The sequence below is a fragment of the Mesoplodon densirostris genome, chromosome 6 (assembly GCF_025265405.1).
Source record: "Mesoplodon densirostris isolate mMesDen1 chromosome 6, mMesDen1 primary haplotype, whole genome shotgun sequence".
Taxonomy (NCBI): Eukaryota; Metazoa; Chordata; class Mammalia; order Artiodactyla; family Ziphiidae; genus Mesoplodon; species Mesoplodon densirostris.
In genome coordinates this window covers 40,544,203-40,568,125 of record NC_082666.1, presented here as the reverse complement: position 1 = coordinate 40,568,125, position 23,923 = coordinate 40,544,203, and the positions used below count along the sequence as shown (strand labels likewise).

The window sequence follows — 23,923 nt, the reverse complement described above, 5'->3', positions numbered from 1 at the left end:
AGAAGCTTCTTGAGAACAGAGAAGCCCAATGTTTCCCTTTAGCTTTTTGACGTCATTTGCCTGTGGGTGGGTTCCCTTCCGCCGCCTCTCCAACCACACGAAGTTTTATTGCACAGATTTAAAAAACACACCTCAGTGTGGCAGGCCACCTAAAGAAGCAATTTAGCCCAGGAGCCCCACCGCTAAGCTGCGGCCGTCCAGCCTCGGACTATGTCAGGATCCCATCTCAAGGAGTAAATTAGCCATCCTCCCCTTCCCGGCCTCCCGCCAATAAAAGCGAAATGTTCACTTTACACTATCGCATGGGGGATTTGAAGAATCATTTATAAACACAGACTTGAAAGCACTTAGCAATCTACGAGAGAGTGTAAGGGGGAGGCACTACCATTTGCGGCATGTTTACTGTGTGCCGTGTACTAGGGTGGGCACTTGACTTTCATTCTTTGTTTAACTCAGCTGTATAATCATCAGACACAAAACTGTCAAACAGTTGGTTTTTAGGCCACTGAGAACCCAAAGCTTATCAAGAAGACAATGGACAAGCAGCGGGAGAGAAGGGGAAACCATACCTACCATAACATAAGCCCCTGGGGAGCTGAATGTCTTTAGCATTCTTAACAGCATCCACACAAAGTTTAAAAATCTAATTATGCCCATTTGCAACGCACAAATATGAGGCGTTGGAAAGACATCCATTCACACAAATATTTTGCCCTCTTGATGCTTGCAAATGTCAGAGAGTTCAGCTGAGTGATTGCTAATTTAGCTGCTGATGAATAATAGAGATGTTAATCTTATTCCAATATTTTTCTTTCTGAGTTAAAAATAATTTTGCCAACCCTCCTAGTACATGTTTAGGTGATTCGTCTTATAATGTGTTAATAGATGGGAAATTCAGGAGAATTGAACTTGGTCGCCAAAATAAGCAACATTGCCCATGACATTATGGAATAAAAACACACGCTCCCCTTGGTCTCGCCCACTTTGAGGCTTCCCTCGCCTGGTAATGTGAGCAGTGTTCACGGTGAGGCACATGTGTGGAAATCATGCCACGTGAAAACTGTGCCTCAGGTCTGTTCTCAGAAGAACTGAGGTAATGGCTATTAATATTGTATTTCATACATTATAGTCTTTGCAGGAGCAAACACTGTAGTTAAGGTTACGTGCATTGACGCCCCAGCACGGTCCGGTTTTTCTTCAGGCCAGGCTTTCTTTCCACAAATGTGTTCAACTCAAAGGTGAATATTCAGAGCCTTAAAAAAAATGAAAGAACAAGAAAGAACATTTGAAAACAATTAGGTAAGCCATTATAATAACACAACTGTGAAAAATATGACACTTGTTATACTTAGAAGATAGTGTGAAATGTTTTTTTTCTCTTGTCTGTTGTCATTCTCCTCCCAAGTGAAACTGGTGAACAACAAACCAACGTGATATCTGAGGTTCTTGAAACTTTCCTTCAAGGTAGCTCTTTGTCAGCAGAGGAAAAGGCCAAGTCTTGCCCGAGTGAACATCTTAGTGCACAGCTGCTGGTACTCGGTGTCATACCCATCTCAGAAGCCTTTTGTGAAGGTGGCTACAGAGGGCGGCAAACACAGGTTTCTGCCCTCAGTCGCCGTGAGCTTCTAGCCTTGAGTGAGTCACCAGTTTCAGGCAAGGGGGGTCTCCTTTGGTTCTGCTATGGCTAAGATTTTTTTTTTTTTCCTGCGGTACGCGGGCCTCTCACTGTTGTGGCCTCTCCCGTTGTGGAGCACAGGCTCCGGACCCGCAGGCTCAGCGGCCATGGCTCACGGGCCCAGCCGCTCCGCGGCTTGTGGGATCTTCGCGGACCGGGGCACGAACCCGCGTCCCCTGCATTGGCAGGCAGACTCTCAACCACTGCGCCACCAGGGAAGCCCATGACTAAGATTTTGTAAAACAAGTTTTGAATAAACCATCGGGCGGATTTAGGTCTGATATGGCTTAGCTGTGGCACGCAGGCAGCTCCCACCATGTGGCGTGAACAAGCTGGCTCTCTGGGTCCCTGTTCTCTCTTATGTAGGATGGGGAGGGGTAGGTCTCTAAGATGTCTTTTGGATTGAGTGTCCAGGCATTCCTGAGCCAGTCTCACACCTTCCCTGACTTCACTGTTAGCTTGTCTCTCCACTGCAGACCCTATCCCACCTATGAGCCGGATTCTGCACTGGCCTTTGAATCCATGTGTCCCTGCCCCAGATGTGCTCTTCTTCCCACCCTCCTCCCCAGCCCCAGCCCGCTATGGACTAATTCTTTCCCTTTGATAGTTCTCCCTATACTCTCACCTTTCCGCCTCACCTCCAGTCCTCCATCAAAATGAACTTGTTCTCTTTCCCGGAGCCCTTCCTGGCAGCTGGAACCGAACATGGTACACATGTGCTCCTTGGGGGAAGTGGCTCTGAAGCAGCGTGCTTTCTCCACTGGGCCCTGGGACCGTGTGATACTTAATCCACTGGGGCTGGCTCAGGTATCTGTGGCAGGCTGGTCGACTGAAATCACACTCTCCAGTTAGGATTCCAGCTTTGCTGCAGTAATGGCCCAGCCTGTTCACCCCGGTGTGCAGGTGCAGACATGGGTCTTGGATGGCCTTGTAGCATGTGGCACATTAGCTGCACATCCACTCAGCCTCCCCCAAGCCTTGGAGGCCACTGCTGTTCCAGTCTCCCTGCTTTGACCACTCCCGTTTCTGCTGTTGACTTGAAGATCTACTTCTACCCTAAGGCACCTGGCTTCACACTGAGCAGGCAAAGGACTAAGGTGGCACTGATCTGGGGCAGTGACTAGGGTCCGGCGCTTTCTAAGGACAGCACAGTGTCATTTGCCAGGGACCTCTCATCTGTACTTTTCCACAGTGGGATGCAGTGGTGTTTCTAATTCTGTTGCTTGAAAAGTATGGGAATTTCCTTAGATCTTGCTGTTTCTGCAGCCAAGTGTCTTGGGTGAGGGAGGGACAGTCTATAGGATGAGCCCTGTGAAATTGCTCATTTGGGGATGGCAAGCCCTGCCATGGCATTTTGAAAATGAAACTGCAGCAGCTATATCATCTGAGGCCATTTATTTTTCTCGAATCTGTACTTTCAAAAACTCTAGTAAACAGGTTTATCAGTTATACTTTTAAAAGTAGTGATAGGGTTTCCCTGGTGGCGCAGTGGTTGAGAGTCCGCCTGCCGATGCAGGGGACACGGGTTCGTGCCCCGGTCCGGGAAGATCCCACATGCCGCGGAGCGGCTGGGCCCGTGAGCCATGGCCGCTGAGCCTGCGCGTCCGGAGCCTGTGCTCCGCAACGGGAGAGGCCACAGCAGTGAGAGGCCCGCGTACCACACACACACAAAAAAATGCCATGGCAATAAAAAAGCCATTTGCTAGTAAAAAGGGTGGGATTCATCGTTGAGTGGCGTTCCCATCCGTGCTGCCACTGCCTCACCCTGATTTCTCAGAGCAGCCGCTGGCTCAGTGTCGTAGCTGAATGATGTCATTTCAGTCATAACGTAATTTTCCAGCTGGCGAGGATAGAAAAGGGGTTTATTATCGTGTCATGTTTTCCACTGCGTCTGGAAGAAAATGAAGCAGACGTGGATATAGGACAGTATCAGTTCTGTTTTTACAGGTGTGTCTGAAGGATACAAGATACCTTTCACTTGCAATAGAAATGTGACTCTATGGCAAAAGCAAATTTAAAGAAAATAAAAAAAAACTTTTCCTCAAGAGACTTAAAATATATGTACAATTAGTGTTGGGAACTGGCCTGGAGTACATTCATCTGGACGGACTAGGGGCAGGCAGCCCAGTCTCTGGTCTCGTTTCTGCCCCTACTGACAAGACTCTGGCTTAATCTTTGCCTTGATTCTCCAAAGAGAAAATGGATACCTCCCAAGATACTTGTTTCTATGTTGTGTGTTTCTTTGTTTTTAAATTTTCATTGAATACATGCAGAAAAGTGTACATCTTAAGTGTACAGCTCATCGAAAGTTCACAAACTGAACACACCTCTATAACTAGCACCTTGATCAAGAAACAGAATGTGGGTACTTCTCTGCTGGACGAGCAGTAAAGAACCCACCTTCCAATGCAGGGGATGCAGGTTTGATCCCTGGTCCAGAGCTAAGATCCCACATGCCGCGGGGCAACTAAGCCTGCGTGCCACAACTACTGAGCCCGTGCGCCTCAACTAGAGAGCCCGCATGCTGCAAATACAGAGCCCACGCGCCCTGGAGCGCACGGGCCACAACTAGAGAGAGAAAACCCACACTCTACAACTAGAGAGAAGCCTGCGTGCAGCAATTAGAGAGAAACCTGAGCAGACCGCGCGCCGTAATGAAGAGATCCCGCATGCCTCAACAAAGATCCCGTGTGCCACAGCTAAGACCCGACACAGCCAAAAAAAAAAAAGGAAAATAAATAAATCAATATTTTTTAAAAAACAGCAGAATGTGACCAACGCCCCAGAAGACCCCTGGGCCCCCTTCCAGTCACCTCCCACCTGATACACACAGGGACCAGTGTCCTGACTTCTAATAGCATAGATGTTTGCCCAGTGAGACTCACGTCAGACTTCTGACCTACAGAACTGTAAAATGATAAATCTGTGTTATTTTAAGCCCCTACGTTTGTGGTTATTTGTCACAGCAGCCATAGAAAACTGATAGAGTGATGCAGCTGGTAGATGGGAGAGCCACACGTCAAAGTCAGGGCTCTGTCTCCAAAGCCTGAGTTCTTAAAAACCACCATAATATACGATATTGCCTTCAGCTTTAGTAGGGTTTTGGCCTTTTGTGGAGGATCAGAAGGTAAAATAAAAGTCCAAATGTCATCCAGCATCAGGTTAAGTTGGGAAATAGGTAGAACGTGTCTTCGAAGTATGCTGACTTGCCCATCCCACAGTCCCCATGTTCAGAACGCCTCCTGTCTAGAAAAATGTAATATGATGGTATGTTACTAACACTTCAGTGTGGATTATTTTAGTATATTATCCCTTCCTAAAGTATTTGCATTCTAAAAGACCCAAGGAATGACTCTCTCATATTTATGAGAAAGAGGGCTACACTAGGGTACTGCAGCTGACCCTGTGGGTTGATGAACCTAGCACCCCATGAGCAATTCCCTTCTTCCTGTCTACCTCTACCATAGAATCAGAAAAAGCCAAAGATCCCCTTTCCCACGCTGCCTTGTAGCTTGGGTTACCAATGAGTAGAAATATAATATGGGCTTTCTAGGAAAAGTTTTGCTTTCCTGATGAAAGGGATAGATGTTGCTGGCACGGCTCCCCTCATCTGCAGCCCCGCCCCCCCCCTTTTCCCTCTGTTGAACATGAAAGTGATGCCTGCAGCTGTGGTGGCCAACTTGTGACCATGAGATGGCAAGCCTGAGGATGAAAGTGAACATGGTAAGGATGGCAGAGTGGGAAGCTAGAAAGACCTAGAGCTCTGACCACATCACTGAGTCACTGAACCAACCCCAGCAACTACCCTCCTCCAGGGGTCTTGTTACAGGAAAGGATAAAACCTCGCCTTGTGCATGCCAACACTAGTTGTCTTTTCTGTTACTCGAAGCCGAATACGTTCCGAATGGATCGAGGTGCCTTTCAGCTCACTATAAATAAGGCAACTACCCAGAAATAGGGACATGGGCACAAAGAATTACTTAGAAGGAGAGAAATTCCTCTGATCCCCCCACCAGACACACACATACACACACACACACACACTATCACCATGGTGAGCACCTCCAGGGGAGCCATCCCAGGAAAATGGGGTTTCACTATAGATATCCAGTAAACCTGATGCATTGCATTTGGAGAGAAGAAGTGCAGTGCTCGTAATTTTAAATGAAAAGGTTAGTTAGAGCTAGGAGACTTTGGAGAGCAAAACCTTTTATTTGTTTATTTTTGTTTCTGGTGAGGTTTATTACCTCACCAGAGAAATGCTGTTAAGTTCAGTACCTCTGAGAATGACCATCTGTCCCATACTTTCTAGGACCACCCTGGAAAATATGAGGCATATTGTCCCTTTATCTCCACAAGTGTGCGGCTTTGGTCTATTTGTGGAGTCACAGATTGAGATTCGGAGATATGGCTATTGTTCTTAAAAGCTCAGTTATTTATGAACCCCCAGGAGCCAGGTGATCCCTTATCCTTAATGGCACTTACTGATGTGGATGAGTACTTTCAAAAACTCAGAGAGACTTTTACTTTGTAAGCAACCACTAAGAAAGATCTCAGGCCAGCTAAAGACAACTCGAGCAAAAAGGTGGTGATATATATTATGGCAGCTGAATACTCCTTTACAGCCCAGGGAGAACAATCAATGAATTCATTCATTTAACTCATGAAGTTCCCTTTATTTACACTTTAAACAAACATACCAGTTGTTTGCTTAGCTAACAAGCTCTGCCTTTATTATAAGCCATTAGTGGCTAGTAATAATTGAAACTGTGTTTGGATTTAAAAACTACAATAAATCCAATAAATTCCACGCTTAGTAATACGGAATTGGTAGTGACTGACTTGAACTAGGCTAAAGTTTGTATCTTTGCTCTCTCCACGAAGCAAGAGTTGCTCAACTGTTTTCTAGCCATGAACAAGTTTTATAGTAGAATTTTTCATAAGAAAAACTAAACAAGAGGTTAAATCCACGTGCCCGTAAGGAGTCAGGCAGCAAGTATAAATGAGTGCATGGGCAGAGCATCCTTTAAGAAATACTTGGTCTTCTCTGCCTACTTTTGATGAAGATGTGGATAGAAGAAATATTTCACTTTTCTCTTAATCCTGCTATAGGAAAGGGGTGGAGGGAAGCACATATAATCACATATGATTATAAATGACAAATGGAGTCAGCCAGTGGTGGGGAGATAGGGGGGAGTGATGGGGAGTTGGGGAGCCCAAGCCCCCTCTGAAAGGGTCAGCTGCTGTTCAGCTGCAGTGACTACATAGGAATGTGAGCCTACTGTAGTCATATCTTTCAAATTTTAAATAAAATTAGAAAATCTAGATTTCTAGGTGAAATCTTCCTATTTATAAATTTTGGCAATGGATTTTTTTTTTTTTTTTTTTTTTTTTTTTTTTTTTGCTGTACGCGGGCCTCTCACCGTTGTGGCCTCTCCTGTTGTGGAGCACAGGCTCCGGACACGCAGGCTCAGCGGCCATGGCTCATGGGCCCAGCCGCTCCGCGGCATGTGGGATCTTCCCGGACCGGGGCACGAACCCGTGTCCCCTGCATCGGCAGGCGGACTCTCAACCACTGCGCCACCAGGGAAGCCCAGATTTCTTTTTTTTTTAAGTTAAAAATGCGTCTGTCAAAGTGTAGATCAGCGGCTCTCAGGGTGAGGTCCCTGCATCAGCAACACCAGCATCACCTGGAAACTTCATAGAAAATGCAGCTCTCAGGCTCCACCCAGGCCTATGAATCAGACTCTTGGGAGGTGTGGGCCCCATGGTTTGTTTTAACAAGCCCTCCAGGTGGGTTGCCAGGTTTAGCAATATTGCATGGGACACACACTAAAAAATTATTAGTTATTTATATGAAATTCAGATTTAACTGAGTGTCTAGTATGTGTCTAACAACCTACCTTTAGGTGATTCTGAAACACGCTGATGTGGATCAAGCAAAACATGTATGCGAGCCAGGCTGCCTGTATTTGAATCAGCTTTGTCACATACTAACTGTGGGATCTTGGACAAGCAGTATAACTTCTCTGTGGCTTAGTTTACTTGTGTGTAAAACGGGGATAATAATATCTCCCTCACAACGTTATTGTTAGAACTGCATGAGTTAGTGAACATAAAGTCCTTAGAACCGTGCCTGAGAGAGGGTAAGCAATGTCTAAGAGTTTACTGTCATCAGTACTTTATTTTTCCTTTCCTTTTTCTCCACCACCATCATTCCAACTGTCAGGGAACACTTGAACTCAGCTTCCTTCAGTTCTCTTTTCCTAGATCCAACTTTGATTTCATGATAGAACTGATTCTGACACCCTAAGCCCTATGGTAGCTCTGGTGCTTGTTCCTGCCCAAAGTAACCTCCTGCTTTGAAAGCTAGTTGACAGTGTGGCTGTCTGGCAGAGGACACTCATGCGTCCTTCCACACCAGCATCTGCTTTCAGGGCTCATCCTCTCAGCCTGCAGTGCCCTGCTGTATCCAGTCCTATGGCTGTAACGACCAGCCTTTGTGCTTCAAGTGTGCCTTCACCAGCCCCTAGCACAACACTTAAACACATTTCTGACTACATCTTGAGTTTTCAGATGCCCAGATTGCCTGACTGGGCCACGGATGCTTGCTCTCGGTTGTGGAAGCAACTGATGGCCCCCTCACCAATTAAAGTTCTGAGTACTCTTTGGGAATTCCTCACCATTTCTTTCTTTAGACTTGATTTGTGGATCCAGAGAGTGCTTGCACTGTATTTCAAAGGAAACTCATAACCGCACTGCTCTTACTGCGGGTGGTGCAAGCTGCCCAAACGTCTCCCTTCATGAAGCAGCTTTCCAAGCTTCCACATGGCCACAAATGACAGACTTGTACACGCAGCGAAAACCAACTGGATGAGCTATTATGGTTCTCAGTTGCGCCATATTATTGCTGTTCTGGGAATGAAGCAAAATGCATTATTTTATTAAATAAAGATTTTCCCTGTATCATGGTAGAGGCTAATTTTATTAGCTCTCTTTATGGGAACAAACATCATCACCCTGGCTGGGGAGGCCGGGAGCGGGGGGCGGGGGTGAGGGAGCAGAGAGAATCACATTTTGTCATCCATGTGCTCCAGTGGAGGCTGCCAACACGTTTTAATTGGTAATTACTTACCAGAAGAGTGCTCCAGATCCTGCAGAAAATGCACAGCTCTCAGTTCATAACTCATTTAGAGATGATTCAGAAGACCTCTTCAGCTACATTAAATATTGTTTATATAGTTGGGTATGGGTGTGCCCCTGGTATCCAAAACACCAGGGTGTTCAGTAACTTAAAAAAAAAAAAAAAGTTAATTCTTTGTTCTCGTCTGTGAGAATCCGGAGACTCCTTAGGTTGAACATGTACCTTTAAGATTCAGAAAGAAAGGAGTCCAAATCTAGAGTTGGAAAATTCAATCAAATACTGGTTTTTGTCTCTGAATCTTTAGCTTTAAAACCTGAGACATCCACTTGAAGCTTTATTTAGCTTTTTAGGTGAGCATAACCATGAGATGCCCACCCTGCCACCTTCCTCAGGCAGGGTAGCCTGAGTTAGGTGTAGCCAACTACTAATCATCGACTGCCGGGGCTGCCTTCACTTAGCACGCAGGACTGAGATCTAGAAATCCAGCTCTAGGGACGATGCCTGCACACAGAAGTGAAGTGTCTGCTCTGCTTATGGCTCTGCTTGTTGCTAGCTGAGCAGTCCACCAAAGGCGGTCTCTGTTGTCTAGAGTCAGAGGTGGTCTCCATGTTTTGTCATCGCCATGCTATTAATTTTTTTTGTGTGTGTGTGGTACGTGGGGCTCTCACTGTTGTGGCCTCTCCCATTGTGGAGCACAGGCTCCGGACACGCAGGCTCAGTGGCCATGGCTCACGGGCCCAGCCGCTCCGCGGCATGTGGGATCCTCCCGGACAGGGGCATGAACCCGCGTCCCCTGCACCGGCAGGCGGACTCTCAACCACTGCGCCACCAGGGAAGCCCCATGCTATTAATTTTTACTCTTAGCAGTAGGCCAAGGCCAGCACTAAACAAAATTATGAAGCTGGCAAAAATGTTTCGGTGTCCCCAGCGGCACCACTTTCCCCCTCCTTATACCTCAGGAGGAGCCCCCTTTCTCCTCCCAGCTGTCATCCGTGCTCAGCTCTGGGGCCTTTCCCTCTTTTCTGTGAGCAGCCACGTGGAACCTGGTAGGATCCAGATGTTACACCTTAACGTGCCATGAGGCCGTGCACTTCTCCTTCTAAGGTAACTGCTTCAAACCTGAGATGATAAACTGGTAGCTCCTGTCCATAGGTTGGTTTGCTTTGGCAAAACGTTTTTTAAATGTGTTGTCTACTTCCCCCTATTGTTTCCTACTTTCCTCCTGTAGTTACCTATTTCCTTATATTGTTATCGCTCCCCTAATCTCGTTATCTACTTCCCTCATCTTGTTCTCTACTTCCATCTTGTCATCTACTTCCTACCTTTTGTTATGTGCTTTCCTCATTTTATCTGTTTCCCCACCTCTCATTACCTATTTCCCCATCTCCTTACCCACTTCCCTCTATTGTTATCTACTTCCCGACGTTTGTTACCAGCTTCCCCCATCTTATCTACTTCCTTCATCTCATCATCTACTTTCCCATCTCCTGTCTACTCCCCCCACCTCTTTGTCTACTTCCTCATCTTTTTTCTACTCTCTCCACTGAGTTATCCACCTCCCTCATTTTGTTATCTTCTTGGCTCCTGTGGTCCTTTGAGTTTGTGATCACTTTAAACCATCTCTTCTTAAAAAAAAAAATCAGAGGATTTTTAGGGCAGTGAAACTACTCTGTATGATACTATAATGGTGGATACATGTCATTATACATTTGTCCAAATCCACAGACTGCACCACACCAAGAGTGAGGCCTAATGTAAGCTACGGACCCTGGGTAATGATACATCAATGTAGATTTGTCGTCTGTAATAACAAATGCACCACTCTGATGGGGGAGGGTGATAGAGGAGGAGGCTGTGTGTGTGGCGGCCGGGCGTATGGGAAGTCTCTGTACTTTCTGCTCAGTTTTGCTATGAACCCAAAACTGCTATAAAAAAAAAATGTCTCTTCAGGAAAAAGAAAAGTCAGGCTTTAACAAAAGGGGGTGGGAGGTAGAGGCTGGGGAGAGGCAGTAGGCAGTCTGGCATGTTGTCCTTCCTGGGCTCCTGAAATCGTACCCTAGGGACTGACCCTTGCACCCTTGCACCTGCTTGTCTAAGCATCCCCTTGCAGTGGCCCACAAGGGACCTGGCATAGGACAGGGTTAGGAAGGATGGTGTTGCATTCAGGAATTTAGGCTCTTGGGGGGGCTTCACTAGAGGAGCAGTGATGCTCCCCTCTCTTTTCCCCTCTCCCTTCCTTCCCTACCTTCCTTCTCACCAGAAAGTGGCCGAAGCTTTGCTGATCACAAGATCTGATAACCTCCGGCCAGTTCTAGCTGGATCCTGGGGTGTGGCTGGTCGCTCCCCTTGGGTGGACTCTGAAGATGGAGCACCAGGGAGAATAGTGAGCATTGTACCACCAGCTTGAGCTGGCACAGAGGAATGGGAGCCCTGAAGCCACAGGTCTAAACCCAGTGACCCTGGGCAGAGTGGGTCAGAGTAGGACTTCAGGGTCAAGATTGTGTGAATGGAAATACCATCTCCATTACTTATCAGCGGTGTGACCTTGAGCTAGTCATTTTACCTCTCTGTGCTTCACTTTCATCATCTGTAAAATGGGGCTGATAATAAAATCTATCTCCTGAGATGATGTATGTAAAATATAGCGCCTAGCACATAGCAAATACTCAAGCATTTGAGTCTTTCGAAGGAGTATATGTTTCTGGTAGAAGTCTCTGGCCCTGGGGCTTCCCCTCAGTCACTCTCTGCTATAGTCATGTTGGCAGCCTTAGGCAAAATTCATTTAGGTAAGTGAGTAGATGTTTTACTGCCTCTTTGCTATTTAGAATTTTTATTTTTTTATTTTTTGGCCACGCTGCATGGCCTGCGGGATCTTAGTTCCCTGACCACGGATCCAACCTGGGCCGCCTGCAGTGGAAGCGCGGAGTCCTAACCACTGGACCACCAGGGAAGTCCCGCTATTTAGAATTTTTAAAGGAAAACATACACTAACTAACATTAGCTTTTTCTCTCAAACCTAGATCCTTGTGTTGATCCGCCGTAGTAAGTTTTCTTCCAGTTTTTAGATCTGGTTTCCCCCTCAGGCTACTGAAAGGCCCATATCCCCATATCTCCTAAGGTGCCCGTTTAAGACTACAACGTGTGGCCACAGCGTGGGATGCCTGATGGAGCAAAGGGAAGGTTACTAGTCTCCAGTGAGCAGTCTCAGAGCCAGAGGGAAGCAGAGGCCCTCCAGGTCATCTGGGCCGTCCCTTTGCCTTTGGGACAACAGACACATCCCCTACCTTAGACTGCATCGGGGAGCGGGGCTAAGGGATCTCATTGCACAGATGAAGGGGCCCGAGCCGCGCATTTGGTTTGTAAATGCACCGAGTGAGGTACTTGCACAAATCACATCACACCTTACCGAGGAAGAGAAAGCATGTCCTGAGTCTAAGGGACAGCTAACTACCATTTGTCCTCCCTTTCAGATTGCCCCAGACTACTATGAGCCTACCTTTCAGTTATCCAAATTAAATTTGCAAGAAATTAAGTCATGCGAGTAAAAGTTGCTTTCACATGATGATGAGGCCCTTAGAACTCTCCAGTTTAAGTCTGAAAGTACAGGAGCCCGAGTTCCCCTCTTCGTTTGTTCTTCTTCCCTCTCTGTAATGGGCTATTGGGCTCCACATGTTGTTGAGATGGTGAAAAACTTTGAACCCATAAGAAGTTCAAACTTGGTGAATATATGTCTGTTTCCTGGACAAACCTCCAAGGATCTGTACAAAAAGTGAATCTGCTCCCCCTGAGGGGAGTTGGGATCCACTCCAGTATAATGGAGGGGTGGCCTGGAGCTCTTCTTGTCCTTAACCAAAAGCAATTTCCTGTCCTCTTGGTCCCCCTGCAGCCTGCAGGGCTGGAGCCCCCAGTGCTGTACCTCTCCCTGAGCAGCAAGGTGGGCCACGCTGGTCACGTCTCCCTGGACAAAGCAGAAATAAATCACACTCCAGCCCCTGCTTAAGATCTGATGAAATTCCCCATTTCCGCTCCAAATTGAATTTCTCCCGAAGGATTGGAGCAGCTCCCGTGTAATGAAGGCCCTCCTTCCTCCTCTGCTAGAAGCATGTTTTAAATGAACTGACGCAGCCTTCTCATCTGGGTGGGGAGGTAGCTTTTAGGAACAATCTTGAGAAACTGTTTTCAGACCAGAAATGATATTTTTAATCTTGAGGGGCAAGGCGGCAGACAGACAGTACCACGTGGCCTTTGTCGGGAGGGAGCCCCGCTGCTGGTGGTCTCCTGGGAAAGAAGGAGAACACGCGTCTTGCTGTCGCTCTGCCCAGCCCCCTGCTCTGCCCTGCTGGCCTCCTAGATCACTTGCAGTGAAAGAGAGTTTATGATGGAGAATACAAACAAGAGGGCTTGTACTTTCTGAGAGTTGAAAATATTACTTTCCCACCCATCTCTTATTTGGGAAAAATGATCAACTCTGTGATTTAAAGAAAAAACCAAAACCAAACCCAAAAACCTTCTTTAGGATGAAGATGTCATTGAAGTGATTATCTTCCGTCCTCTGTAACGATGATGAATCAACAATTTGGCATTTGTAGAGGCAGTTGACACAGGCCCTTTCAGGGGAAAAAGGAAAAAGAAAAAAGAAAACCTGTTTTCAAATAGGGCCTGTCAGAATGAAGGCTGGTGCCCCGCTGGCTGATTAGGACCATGAATAAGATTCTGAGAACTCAGAAAGTGTGAGGAACCCAGGGGTAAAACTTATAAATCAAGTGTAAGGTAGGAGTAGAAAATTCTAAACATTCATTTTGTTTTGAAGGTGGGCATGAAGGAGATTATCTGCTGGTAGAGGAATATTTAATATTATTCCTTGAAGTGAGTTTAAGAGCATTATACCGTTCTTCATTCATTGTTGGAAAAAGCAGTTTAAAAATTCTACTTAACATGAAAAATCCTGACACTTAGGTTCAAAAGGAGAGGAAGAAATTCTCCTTGAAAAAAAATTCTATTGGTCCTTTTATGCCAGAATTTTGTTAACAACCCTTGAGAAAGGTTATCAAAACCTTACTCTGTGTTTTTAATTTAGTTTAAGAAAGAACCTGTTTCCCTCATAGAAGCTATGATCCACAGGTAAAACCCACCTTAGACGACAAACTCCACCGCAGGAGGATTTGGGGTCTGGTTCTCAGCTGGAAAATTGCTTTTCAGGGAGAAGGTCATGTTTTCCACTGATAACAGGGTCATTTATATCAAGTGAAACGCACATCCTACGATCTAGGAGGAAGTTTAAGCTTTGGTCTTTCTCAGAAGACAGGAGGAAATACATTTCTCCCTGGCTAGGAAGAAAGTATTGAGGATGGGAAGTGGGAATTTAGGCACCATTCCAGCAATGCCAGGGTCTGTCCTGAGCCCAGCCAAGGCCAGAGTGGTATCTCCAAAGTACTGACAGGTGGGGAAGGAGGTCTGGTGGAGACAACAAAGACTGTGGAAGGGGAAAAACTACAGGACAGGAAAATGAAATGCCATCCCCCCCCCACACAGCTGCTTTTGTGCATTCCTTCAGGCCCTTGCAGACTTTGATATTTGCATAAAAGGGCCTGGCTCGGCTTCCACGCTGGGACAAAGCAGGTCGCTGTGGACAGGGCAGCCTTTTTCTTCGTGAACAGTCTCGCTGCCATGTCACAGTCATCAGCGTGTGTACGCTTCTTGGGCTGCAGGGTCTGCTCAGCTGTACCGTCTCTGTAACTGCGTGTGCACCGTCTGGGTCTCTGGCCAGCAGACCTTTCCAGCGCAGGCTGTCTGTGAGCTTGTTTACAAAGCCTGAAGTTGCTTCTGTTTTGCTTTAACCAAAAGGGTGAAGTGCTGCCAGCAGTATGTCTGGAATGTTATTTACTTGGTACATTTCTGTGGCTTTTCTTTGCAGTGCTGCACATGCCAGAGCAAAGGGTTATTTACTTGAAAATGCCAGGTTTCGCAGTTTGTCTTCTCCATGGGGTGACTTTCTCAGGAAGAGGAAGTTTAGCTCCTGGGCCTCTGTTTCCTCCCTCCCTCCTTCCCTCCCTCTCACCCTCTTCCCTTTCCTTCCTGTCTGCCTTCCTTCCTTCCTTTTTTTTTTTTTTTTTCCTGACTTAGTGCTCTGAACTTCTGTTGTTGCATACTGCATCGCACCTTTGTATCCCAAATGCCCCAACTACACTTTTAATTCCTGGCGTTGCTGGTGGACTCTGCCGGGATCCTGGCTGACACCTTCTCATTTGCGCGCCTGCCCTGTTATTATTTCACATGAAAGCTGTCTATTTTGGCACACGTGACTCCCGCGCTTTCAGTTGAGCTCTCTGAGCTGAACGGGTGATGCTGTGCAAGGCAAGTACAGGTGGGGTTTTCTCTACTGGCAGCCGTGGGGGCAGAGGACAAAACTGCAAGCCGTCCTGGCTTGTGCAGAGCCCACACGATGGCAAATGCATGGCTTTTAAAGGAACGAACCAGTGTGTACAACTTCTTAATTTGGAAGGTTTCACGACTGCTTTTGTTCAATCAGTGGAGGAGAGATTGCTTTTTTTTAAAGAGCAAATTCTTCATTCATAAGACGGTAAACGAGTCCTGGATAAATGAGAAATACCGAAGGTGGAAGCACAGGAGGTATTTCCTTTGCCTCTTCTCTCTTCAGCCTCCCTTCTTCCCATTTCATCAATACAATTCTAATCATGATATTTGGGGTTTTAAAAGAAGGTGTGGGAAATGAGATTAGATAAGTCTCCCAGGCTGGTGCCAGCCCTGGAACCATTTGCACACCTGAGTGAGTTAATTCCCTTCTCTCTCTCTCCCCGCCTAGTTTTATGTCATGGGAACATATAAGCATCTATAGATAGAAGATACCTTTGAAAATCTCGGCCTCACAGAGACTCAGCCTTTATCAGAGTCTCTTGAAACCTCACCCACCCATGGCACCTAGGAGTTTGTTGCCTCTGTAACCACCCTCAGTCTGAACTAGAAAATGTTTGGTTCCATTCTTCTCGGCTTTTCCCGTCCTTCTGCATGACTTCTCACTTTGTTTGTAAGCTGCTTGGATTTTTTGGCTGAAGGGTCTTCTTTGATCACTGTCTCGACAGCATGGGCTTCACATTCTCACACCTGCTCTTCTTTTACAGTCCAGATTTCAGGGTAAGTGCTTCCATCGCCTTGTAATTTCTTCAGTGTAAAACCTCGGTGCAGGTTGCTTATTACAGGTAATAGCTGCTTGATGACGGAGACGACTGCTTGGCAGAAAAGGCAACCTGAACCTCTGCCAGGAACTTAAACTGCCACTTTATTTATTTCTAAAAGCACCTAAGCTGCGAGCTTATTGGTCGTGCTCTAGCATGCACACGATAATAACAGGCTGGCAGGGCTGAGAAAGCCAGCCCTGGGGGCGGCCATGAGGACAGGCCCTGATAAGACTCTGTGTGTTTTCTCCCCCATGATCCACAGCCCACACCTCGTCTTCCTCTCTCAGAGCACCTTGACTGGAATGAGCCAGCTCTGTGGGACCCGTCTCTGCCATGAAATTGCTCACGCCTGGTTTGGCCTGGCTATCGGGGCCCGAGACTGGACGGAAGAGTGGCTCAGTGAAGGGTTCGCCACTCACTTGGAAGATGTATTCTGGGCCAAGGCGCAGCAGGTAGGTTTCAAGTGCGCTAAGCATTTCACTACCCAGAGTCAAGTTCAACTCAGAGTCTTCCTTTCATTCAACAGATAGGTATTGAGTGCTCATTATGCACTTAGGCACTTGTTCTATTTGCTTTGTAAATGGGAGGAGAGTCCTTGCTCCCCACGGGGTTCATGGTCTAGCGATGAGAGAGAGAACAGATAAACGACTACATCTTTAACATGTAGTGATGAGTACTGTCAAGAAAATGAAGCCGGATAGAGAGAGGTGGGTTTAGTGCTGTTTTAGAAGGTGCTTATCAGAGAAGCTCTCTGATAAGGGGACATCTGAGCAAAGACTTGAAGAAAAGGTGGTGCTGTGCATACTCAAGCACTCCTTTGTGGTATGGTTGTGGTGTGTTTTGTTTTATTAAATAATGAGATGAAATTTTAAATCCAGAGTCATGATCTCAGATGTCTGCTGGCAAGTAATAAAGAATGAAGCAGTTGGTGTTATAGATTTGGGAATGGTAAGGACTGTGGCAAACCGGAAGCTTCTCCTCAGCTCTAACCGATTGCTGTCATGCTGAAAGGAGGGCTCAATACAACCTGGACTTCTAGTTTTTTAAAGGAAATTATGAGTCTGGATTTTTATGTGAAATTTACTAATTAAAAAAATATGCAAACCGGGCTTCCCTGGTGGCGCAGTGGTTGAGAGTCCGCCTGCCGATGCAGGGGACACAGGTTCGTGCCCTGGTCCGGGAAGATCCCACATGCCACAGAGTGGCTGGGCCCGTGAGCCATGGCCGCTGAGCCTGCGCGTCCGGAGCCTGTGCTTCGCAGCGGGAGAGGCCACAACAGTGAGAGGCCCGCGTACCACACACACACACAAAAAAAGCAAACCAAACATACACCGAGGCCAGACCTAGTCAACACACTCCCAGTTTACAACCTCAACTTTTTTTTTTAACTTTATTTTTATTTTAAAAAAATTTTAAATTTAGGTAAAATTGACATATAACTTTATACTAGTTTTGGGTGTACAACATAATAATTCTATGTTTGTATACATTGTGAAATTATAACCACAAGTCTAGTTAACATTAGTCACCTTACATAGTTACAATTTTTTTCTTGTGATGAAAACTTTAAGATCTACTCTCAGCACTTTCAAAAATGCAATACTGTGTTATTAACTATAGTCACCTTTCTGTATATTACATCCCCAAGACTTGTTTATTTTAAAACTGGAAGATTGTACGTTTTGACCCCTTCACCCACTTCTCCCACTTTCTGACCACTGTCTCTGGCAACCACCAGTCTGTTCTATGGATCTGTGGGCTTTATTTTTTATTGTTTTTTACAACCTCAACTTTAAAGAATTAGCCACCAGCAATAAGGAAGATATGGCAGCTAACTGGCTTCCTGCTTATTTTCTAATTTCTAATATTTGGCTACTTCTGTTCCCTACCATCTCTACACACTGAACTACTTGACTTTTTCTGAAATTCCCAAGTTTGTGCATATCTGCATGATTTTGTTCAAGTTCCTTCTGCCTGTTGAAATCCTATTTGTCTTTCACTAGCAGCTCAAGGTCACCTTCCCTTGATAGCCCAGACTGTTCATCTCACTCACAGTTCAATAATACTCTTCTAGAAACTTTGGATTTCCACTGTATCTGTACTTACTCACCTGTTTTTTCTCACTTTTTTCTTCTTCTTTCTATCGTCATGACTAGACTGTGACCTCTTTCAAAGTGGCACTGTGTCTTACTCATCCTCCCCCTTTCACACCTTGGCTGTAGAGCTAGCAGTGTGCATAGCTGTGTCCCCCTCCACACAGAATCATGTGGAGAGAGGCCACCTGGAAGATTCTCGAGCAAAGGGGCTGGGTTTGGAGTCAGACCGGACTTGGAATCCCAGCTTTGCTGTTTATAGTGGGTTATGTAGCCTCCCTGAGCCTCAGTTTCCTCATTTATAAAATGGGTATAGGAATGCTTAACCTTGCAGAGTGAAAGGGATAGTGTGTGAATGAGCTTAACACAGTGGCTGACACGTGGAGGGTGTTCAAGAAATACCAGTTCTCCTTTCTTGTTCTCTTCCTCTTTGATTTTGCCACCACCTTGCACATAGTAGGCATTCAGCCAGGATTAAATAGGTTTAGTGTAAATGTGCCTCTTTCACCATCACTTGCCTGAGGTACTTCCATCCTGAGACAATGAGATTTATGCTATTCTTCATAATCGTGAGTGTATGTCAGTCATCTGATGATCATCTCTCTGTCCTTTATCTCCTGAATCCCCAAAGAGCGCTCCCCCTTTATCCTTCCCCTTGCCTGTACCTCCTGGAATCTCTTTGCTTGTGTCCTCCCTCCAGCTGCCCTACCTTACATCTGTCTCTACCAAAAAAGGCACAACGCTGGCCTGGCTGCATCTCACAGCTGCACAACTTCCATGTGTCCATTCTGTGCTAGATCTGTAGGGATAAAAGGATAAGACTACAACGCTGCTCTGAAAGAGGTCAGAGTCTATAATTTTTTTTTTTTTTTGGCGGTACGCAGGCCTCTCACTGTTGTGGCCTCTCCCGTTGCGGAGCACAGGCTCCGGACCCGCAGGCTCAGCGGCCATGGCGCACGGGCCCAGCCGCTCTGTGGCATGTGGGATCTTCCCGGACGGGGGCACGAACCCGTGTCCCCTGCATCGGCAGGCAGACTCTCAACCACTGCGCCACCAGGGAAGCCCAGAGTCTATAATTTTGAAGATAAGGAAAGCACACAGTAGAAGGAAGAAGAAAATAAGTTAGAAAAGTGAGGTAAACACCGTATATTGTGGGGGTTCACAGGTGGAAGAGGCTGGGTATGAGAAAATCCAGAAAGCCTTCTTGGAGGAGGTGACTTCTTGTGGGCCTCAAAGGGAAAGTAGGAGTTGAAGTTTCCCTATCCCTCCTTTTCCCTTAACCTGGAGTAGGGGGCAATCCACCTCATCATCCTTTAAGGTACATGCAGTAAGTCTTCAATATGTGAAAACATGGACACCTCTGAAGCGAAGTGGCCATTCTAGAACCAGCACAAAGTTTGGAAACATTTCCAGAGTACATCCATTGCTCTGGCCCCTTCCTTGAAGGTTGAGTTAGACTGAGCTGCTGGTGATCCCTGACAAGTATTCACAGCAAGCCTTCCAAGCAGGAGAGGAGTGCTCCTTGTGGCAGGAAAGGGTGGGCTGCCTCACGGGACTCCCAGTCAGCAGGTCATTTCATCACTGAACAGGGCGTGAGGGTGCAGTGTTGCTTTGCTGCTCAGGAGACTGCACTGTGCAGCACCGAGCATTAGCAAGTACAGCAAAGGGGAGTGAGAAATCTTTGAACGAGGAGATAGAAACCCACATTCCTCTCAGAGTGGCATTCTGTAGGGAGAGGTGAATTGAGTTACTGGCAAGTTGAATCGTATAACTTGTCATCAACTTGGAGAAAGTCTAAACTCCTTCACAGCTGTCGTAGTCAGCTCGGTCTGCCATAACAAAGTACCACAGACCAGGAGACTTGAACAACAGACACTTGTTTTTCTCACAGTTTGGGAGGTTGGAAGTCCAAGACCAAGGTGCTGACAGGCTTGGTTTCTGGTGAGGCCTCTCTTCCCTGGCTTGGGAAGGGCCGTCTTCTCACTGTGTCCTCACATGGCCTTTCCTCAGTGCACACATGGAGAGAGAGTTTTAATGTCTCTTCCTCTTCCTATAAAGACACCAACCCTATTAGATTAGGGCCCCATCCTTTTGAACTCATTTAACCTTAATTACCTCCTTAAAGGCCCTGTTTCCACATACAGTCACAGTGGTGATTAGGGCTTCAACATACGATTTTTGTTGGGGAAGGGGACGACACAACTCAGTCCACGACAGCAGGACACACACAGTGTGTTGATCACCTGGCCTCTGCTAGCTACTTGGCACCTCTGTCCCTCCCTGGCTGGCAGCCTGCTCCCTGCCTGACCCTAACCCTCACCATTTTTAAAACATTTCACACTCTTTCCAGGCCCCACGCGCTTTGTACATGCTTTCCATCTTCCTGAAATTCCTCCTCCTCTGGCTGGCTCCTGCTTTCCCTGGGGAACACCTCCTCAGGAAAGCCTTCTGACCACCCTGGTTGGCCAGGTGGCATCTGGGTTCTTCCTTAACCCCTGCCATCACTGAATTCTGATGGTGACTGTGCTTATCTGTCTCCCTGGACTCCTCACGTTCAGAGCTGTGTCCATTATGTCCTCAGGGCCTAGCAGAGAATCAGTAAATATCTGTTGAGGGAACCATTAGGGACCTTTAATTCCCAGAAATGCCTGTAGACACTGACAGTTCCCGCCCCAGTGGATGCTCTGCTGCCCTCCCTTGTGGGGTTACCGCCATGGGGCCTTGTGAGCACATCGAGTGACAGCAGCCAATTCTGACCAGTAGGGCAGGGTGCGACGGCCTCCCCCCTCCCCAAGAGTGAGTCCAGGCAGTGCACTCCTTCTGGTTATATGCAAACAGAATCATCTGGGTTGCATTAGCTGGCTGCACTGTAAACAGCTCTTAACAAAACTGAGGGCTGGGAAAAGTAGGAGGTAAATGGAGGGGACCTTTCCCACCCTGTGCAAGAAGACAAAGCAGGAAAAGGCTGGATGGGATCAGAGTGGAAATGGCTCCCCAGGGAGGTCTGCTCTTTCCAGGCCGGGGATGGAGGTGAGGGGGCAGGGGGAGGTTCCGGGGCCAGGGGGCACCTCCCAAACAGGCAGCGCAGGAGTGAGGGCTGGTTCTTTGTTTGAGGACCTAAGAGGCCCTTTCTGATGGAGCGCAAGGTGCGGCGGGGACCGTCTGTGCCATCCCCCCTGTAACAAAGCCAGCTGCTCCAGCGGTGGCTCCGACTCCGCGGGAGGACGTCAGTGACTGTGTCCTGAGCGTTTGTGTTTGTGTGTCTGTGCTCCAAGCAGCTGGCCCCCGACGAGGCCCAGGAGCAGCGGGAGCTGAGGGCTTGCCTGCGCTGGCGTCGCCTCCAGGACGAGGTGCGGGACTCCCCGGAGGACATGCAGGTGTTGAGGTAAAGCACTACGTGATCCCGTTACCTTCCGGTCCACCCCATCAACGCTCCGCCTTTCCTGCAAGGCACGTCCAGGCCATCTCTTAAATCTGCTGTGTTTCCTTTTTAAATTAAATTGGGCTAGATTACTCATCTTCCCAGGGATGTGATTGTTATGTTTTAAGTCTTTCAGGGTGTGGGTTTGGATTTGCCTTCTGACATTTTCCTGGTGTCTCTGTTCAGGAAAAAACTAGCACAAGGCCATTTCCGGGACCAAATTCTTCATTTGAAGTTCTAATAGTTACTTTATGTGGTGGCTGTGGACTTGGAGAAGGTTAGGGTCTGGTAGCCTGGCAGACAGTAACTCTTTAAAGCCAAAAGGAAAAAAAAAACCTTTAAGAAAATATTGATTCCTAAGTGTTTAGTAGTAACAGATGTTTGTGTCAATGGGGCCTTTTGTTCCGGATGTGTCCCGGCAGGAGGCCACTCCTGTGCTGGTGGGAGGATTCTACTCTCAGCTCCTGTGTTGTATTTTCAGAGCGTTTCTTGCAGCACTGGTAGGATTGCTTCTTGCCATTTTGCCATTTTTTTTGTCCCTCTCTGTTTGCTTGTTTTTTCTCCACTTCTGTAAATAGTTGTTTATCTGAAACCCTGAGCCTCGGCCCCAGGAGCACTGTGATTGCTATGGCAACAGAAGCTTTCAGCCTGTCCCCTCTTGACTGGAGCCAAGCCTTTGGAATCTGCCGTCAGACAGGTGGGAAGGCAGCCATCCGGGAATCACCCCTCATTTTAGATGGCAGCTCTGAAGGCCAGTCTACCGCCTGGGTAGAAGCCTGCCTGGACCCGTCCTGTTGTTGTTTGTTTTTAAATAAACACCCCTCTCCGCAGGACTGCCCACTGAGGCCAAAGTCTGAGGGGAATGCCGAGCCCAGCCTGACCCCAGCAAAGCTCGCCAGTCCTTTGTGCAGCACGGCAGCACAGGGTGTGGCCGCTCTTCCCACGGAGAAGTCCTCTCTCGCACGCTAACCCCTGGCGTCTGCTGACTCATCCATTGTTTAGGAAAGCCGGAGCCGGGAGCCCTGTCTTCCCCACCCAGCGCCACTGTGCAAGCATCCGTTCACTCAGCCAGTGGGATGGCTACACCCACCGCCAACGTGGACAGGGTCCCTGCTCTCATGGGACTTTCACGTAGCAGGGACTCTCTTGTGGGCACAGCTAGTTACAGGTGGTGAGAAGTTCTGTGAAGGGAACGCGGAGATTTACAGTCAAGAGGCTGGGGAATGCCTCTCTGAAGAGCACCAAGGCCTGAGGCGGGAAAGGGTTTGCCATGCTGGTGCTCGAGGGCCAGAAAGGAAGGCAGTGTGGTTAGAAGGACGGGGAGAGGCAGGCAGGAGCTAGATCATCCAGCCTTACCCTGAGTGCGATGGAAGCTGCCCCAGGGCCTTCAGCACGGAAGGATCCTTATCTGTCTTGTGCTTTTACAGTGCTGCTCTGGCCGCTGTGTGGCACGGACTGCAGGCAGCAGACACAAAGCCAGGAGAAGGGTTAGAACGTTGTAGTAGTCCACGTTAGAGGTCCTGGTTGTGGCAGGGCAGACACAAGAAGCAGACCTATTTAAGACATGTTTTGGCAGTGGCACTGGCAGATCTTTGGTCTATTGAATGTGGAGAAAAGGAAATTGAAAGTGTCCAGAATGACTTCGAGGCTTTTGACCTGCGCAGCTGAGTAGACAGGTGGTGATGCCATTTGGGGAGACGGTAAAGACTTTGGGAGGGGCAGGCTTTGGAGGGAAGAATAAAGATTCCAGTTTTGCACGTGTCAAGTTTGACATGCCAAATAGATATTCAATATTGAAAACTCAGTGAGGTTTACAAGTCAGGAGCTCATTGGAGAGACTGGAACATTCAGCCTATGGATACTTAAAATTCTGAGCACGTTGAAATGACCAGCTAAAGAGGAAAGTGAGAGAAGAGGTTGAGAGGAAGATGAGGGGCCCGTGGAGGAGCTGGGGAAATCAGTGCAGAGAAAACCCCGAGGCCGGGAGTTATGGAAGTCGGGAAAGGAAATGCTGGATGCTGCTGAGGGGTGTGTAAAAGGGAGGGAGAGAAGTGACCTTTGGTTGGACCGCATGAAAGGTGTTGGTGGCCTTGACATGCATGCATTTATTCGTGAGCTGTGGAAAAGGGAGCCCGACTGAAGTGGGTAGAGGAGTGAATGGGAGGTCTGGAAGCAGAGACATTGAGTGTGGACTTCGTGAGAGAAGTTGTGCTGGAAGCGGAGGGAAATAAGGGTCAGGGAGGTTTGTTTTAAGGTGGCTGATGCAGGAACAAGCTTATGTGTGAGCTGTATAACTGGGCCAATCCTGCCAGCTCTCAAGACTCAGTTTCCCCACTCTCCAAGTCTCTAAGTCCCTTTGATGCCCCCAGTTCTGTATGACCATAGACCGTCGGT

General features: G+C 47.4%; 1 protein-coding gene across 9 annotated transcripts in view; it reads left to right on the top strand.

The window, feature by feature from the left end:
- The window catches only part of AOPEP (aminopeptidase O (putative)), a 382,430-nt gene that overhangs the window by 209,241 nt on the left and 149,266 nt on the right, over positions 1-23,923 (top strand). For 8 of the 9 annotated variants that reach the window (XR_009532789.1, XR_009532790.1, XM_060101598.1 and 5 more), the window contains 2 exons: positions 16,278-16,467; positions 21,384-21,493. Coding sequence is in view for 7 of the 9 variants with exons in the window: in XM_060101598.1 (XP_059957581.1) it covers positions 16,278-16,467; positions 21,384-21,493 (300 nt within the window). In the remaining 2 variants the exon portion in view is untranslated. The remainder of the gene's footprint in view (positions 1-16,277; positions 16,468-21,383; positions 21,494-23,923) is intronic. The other variant, XM_060101599.1, reaches the window with a different exon arrangement.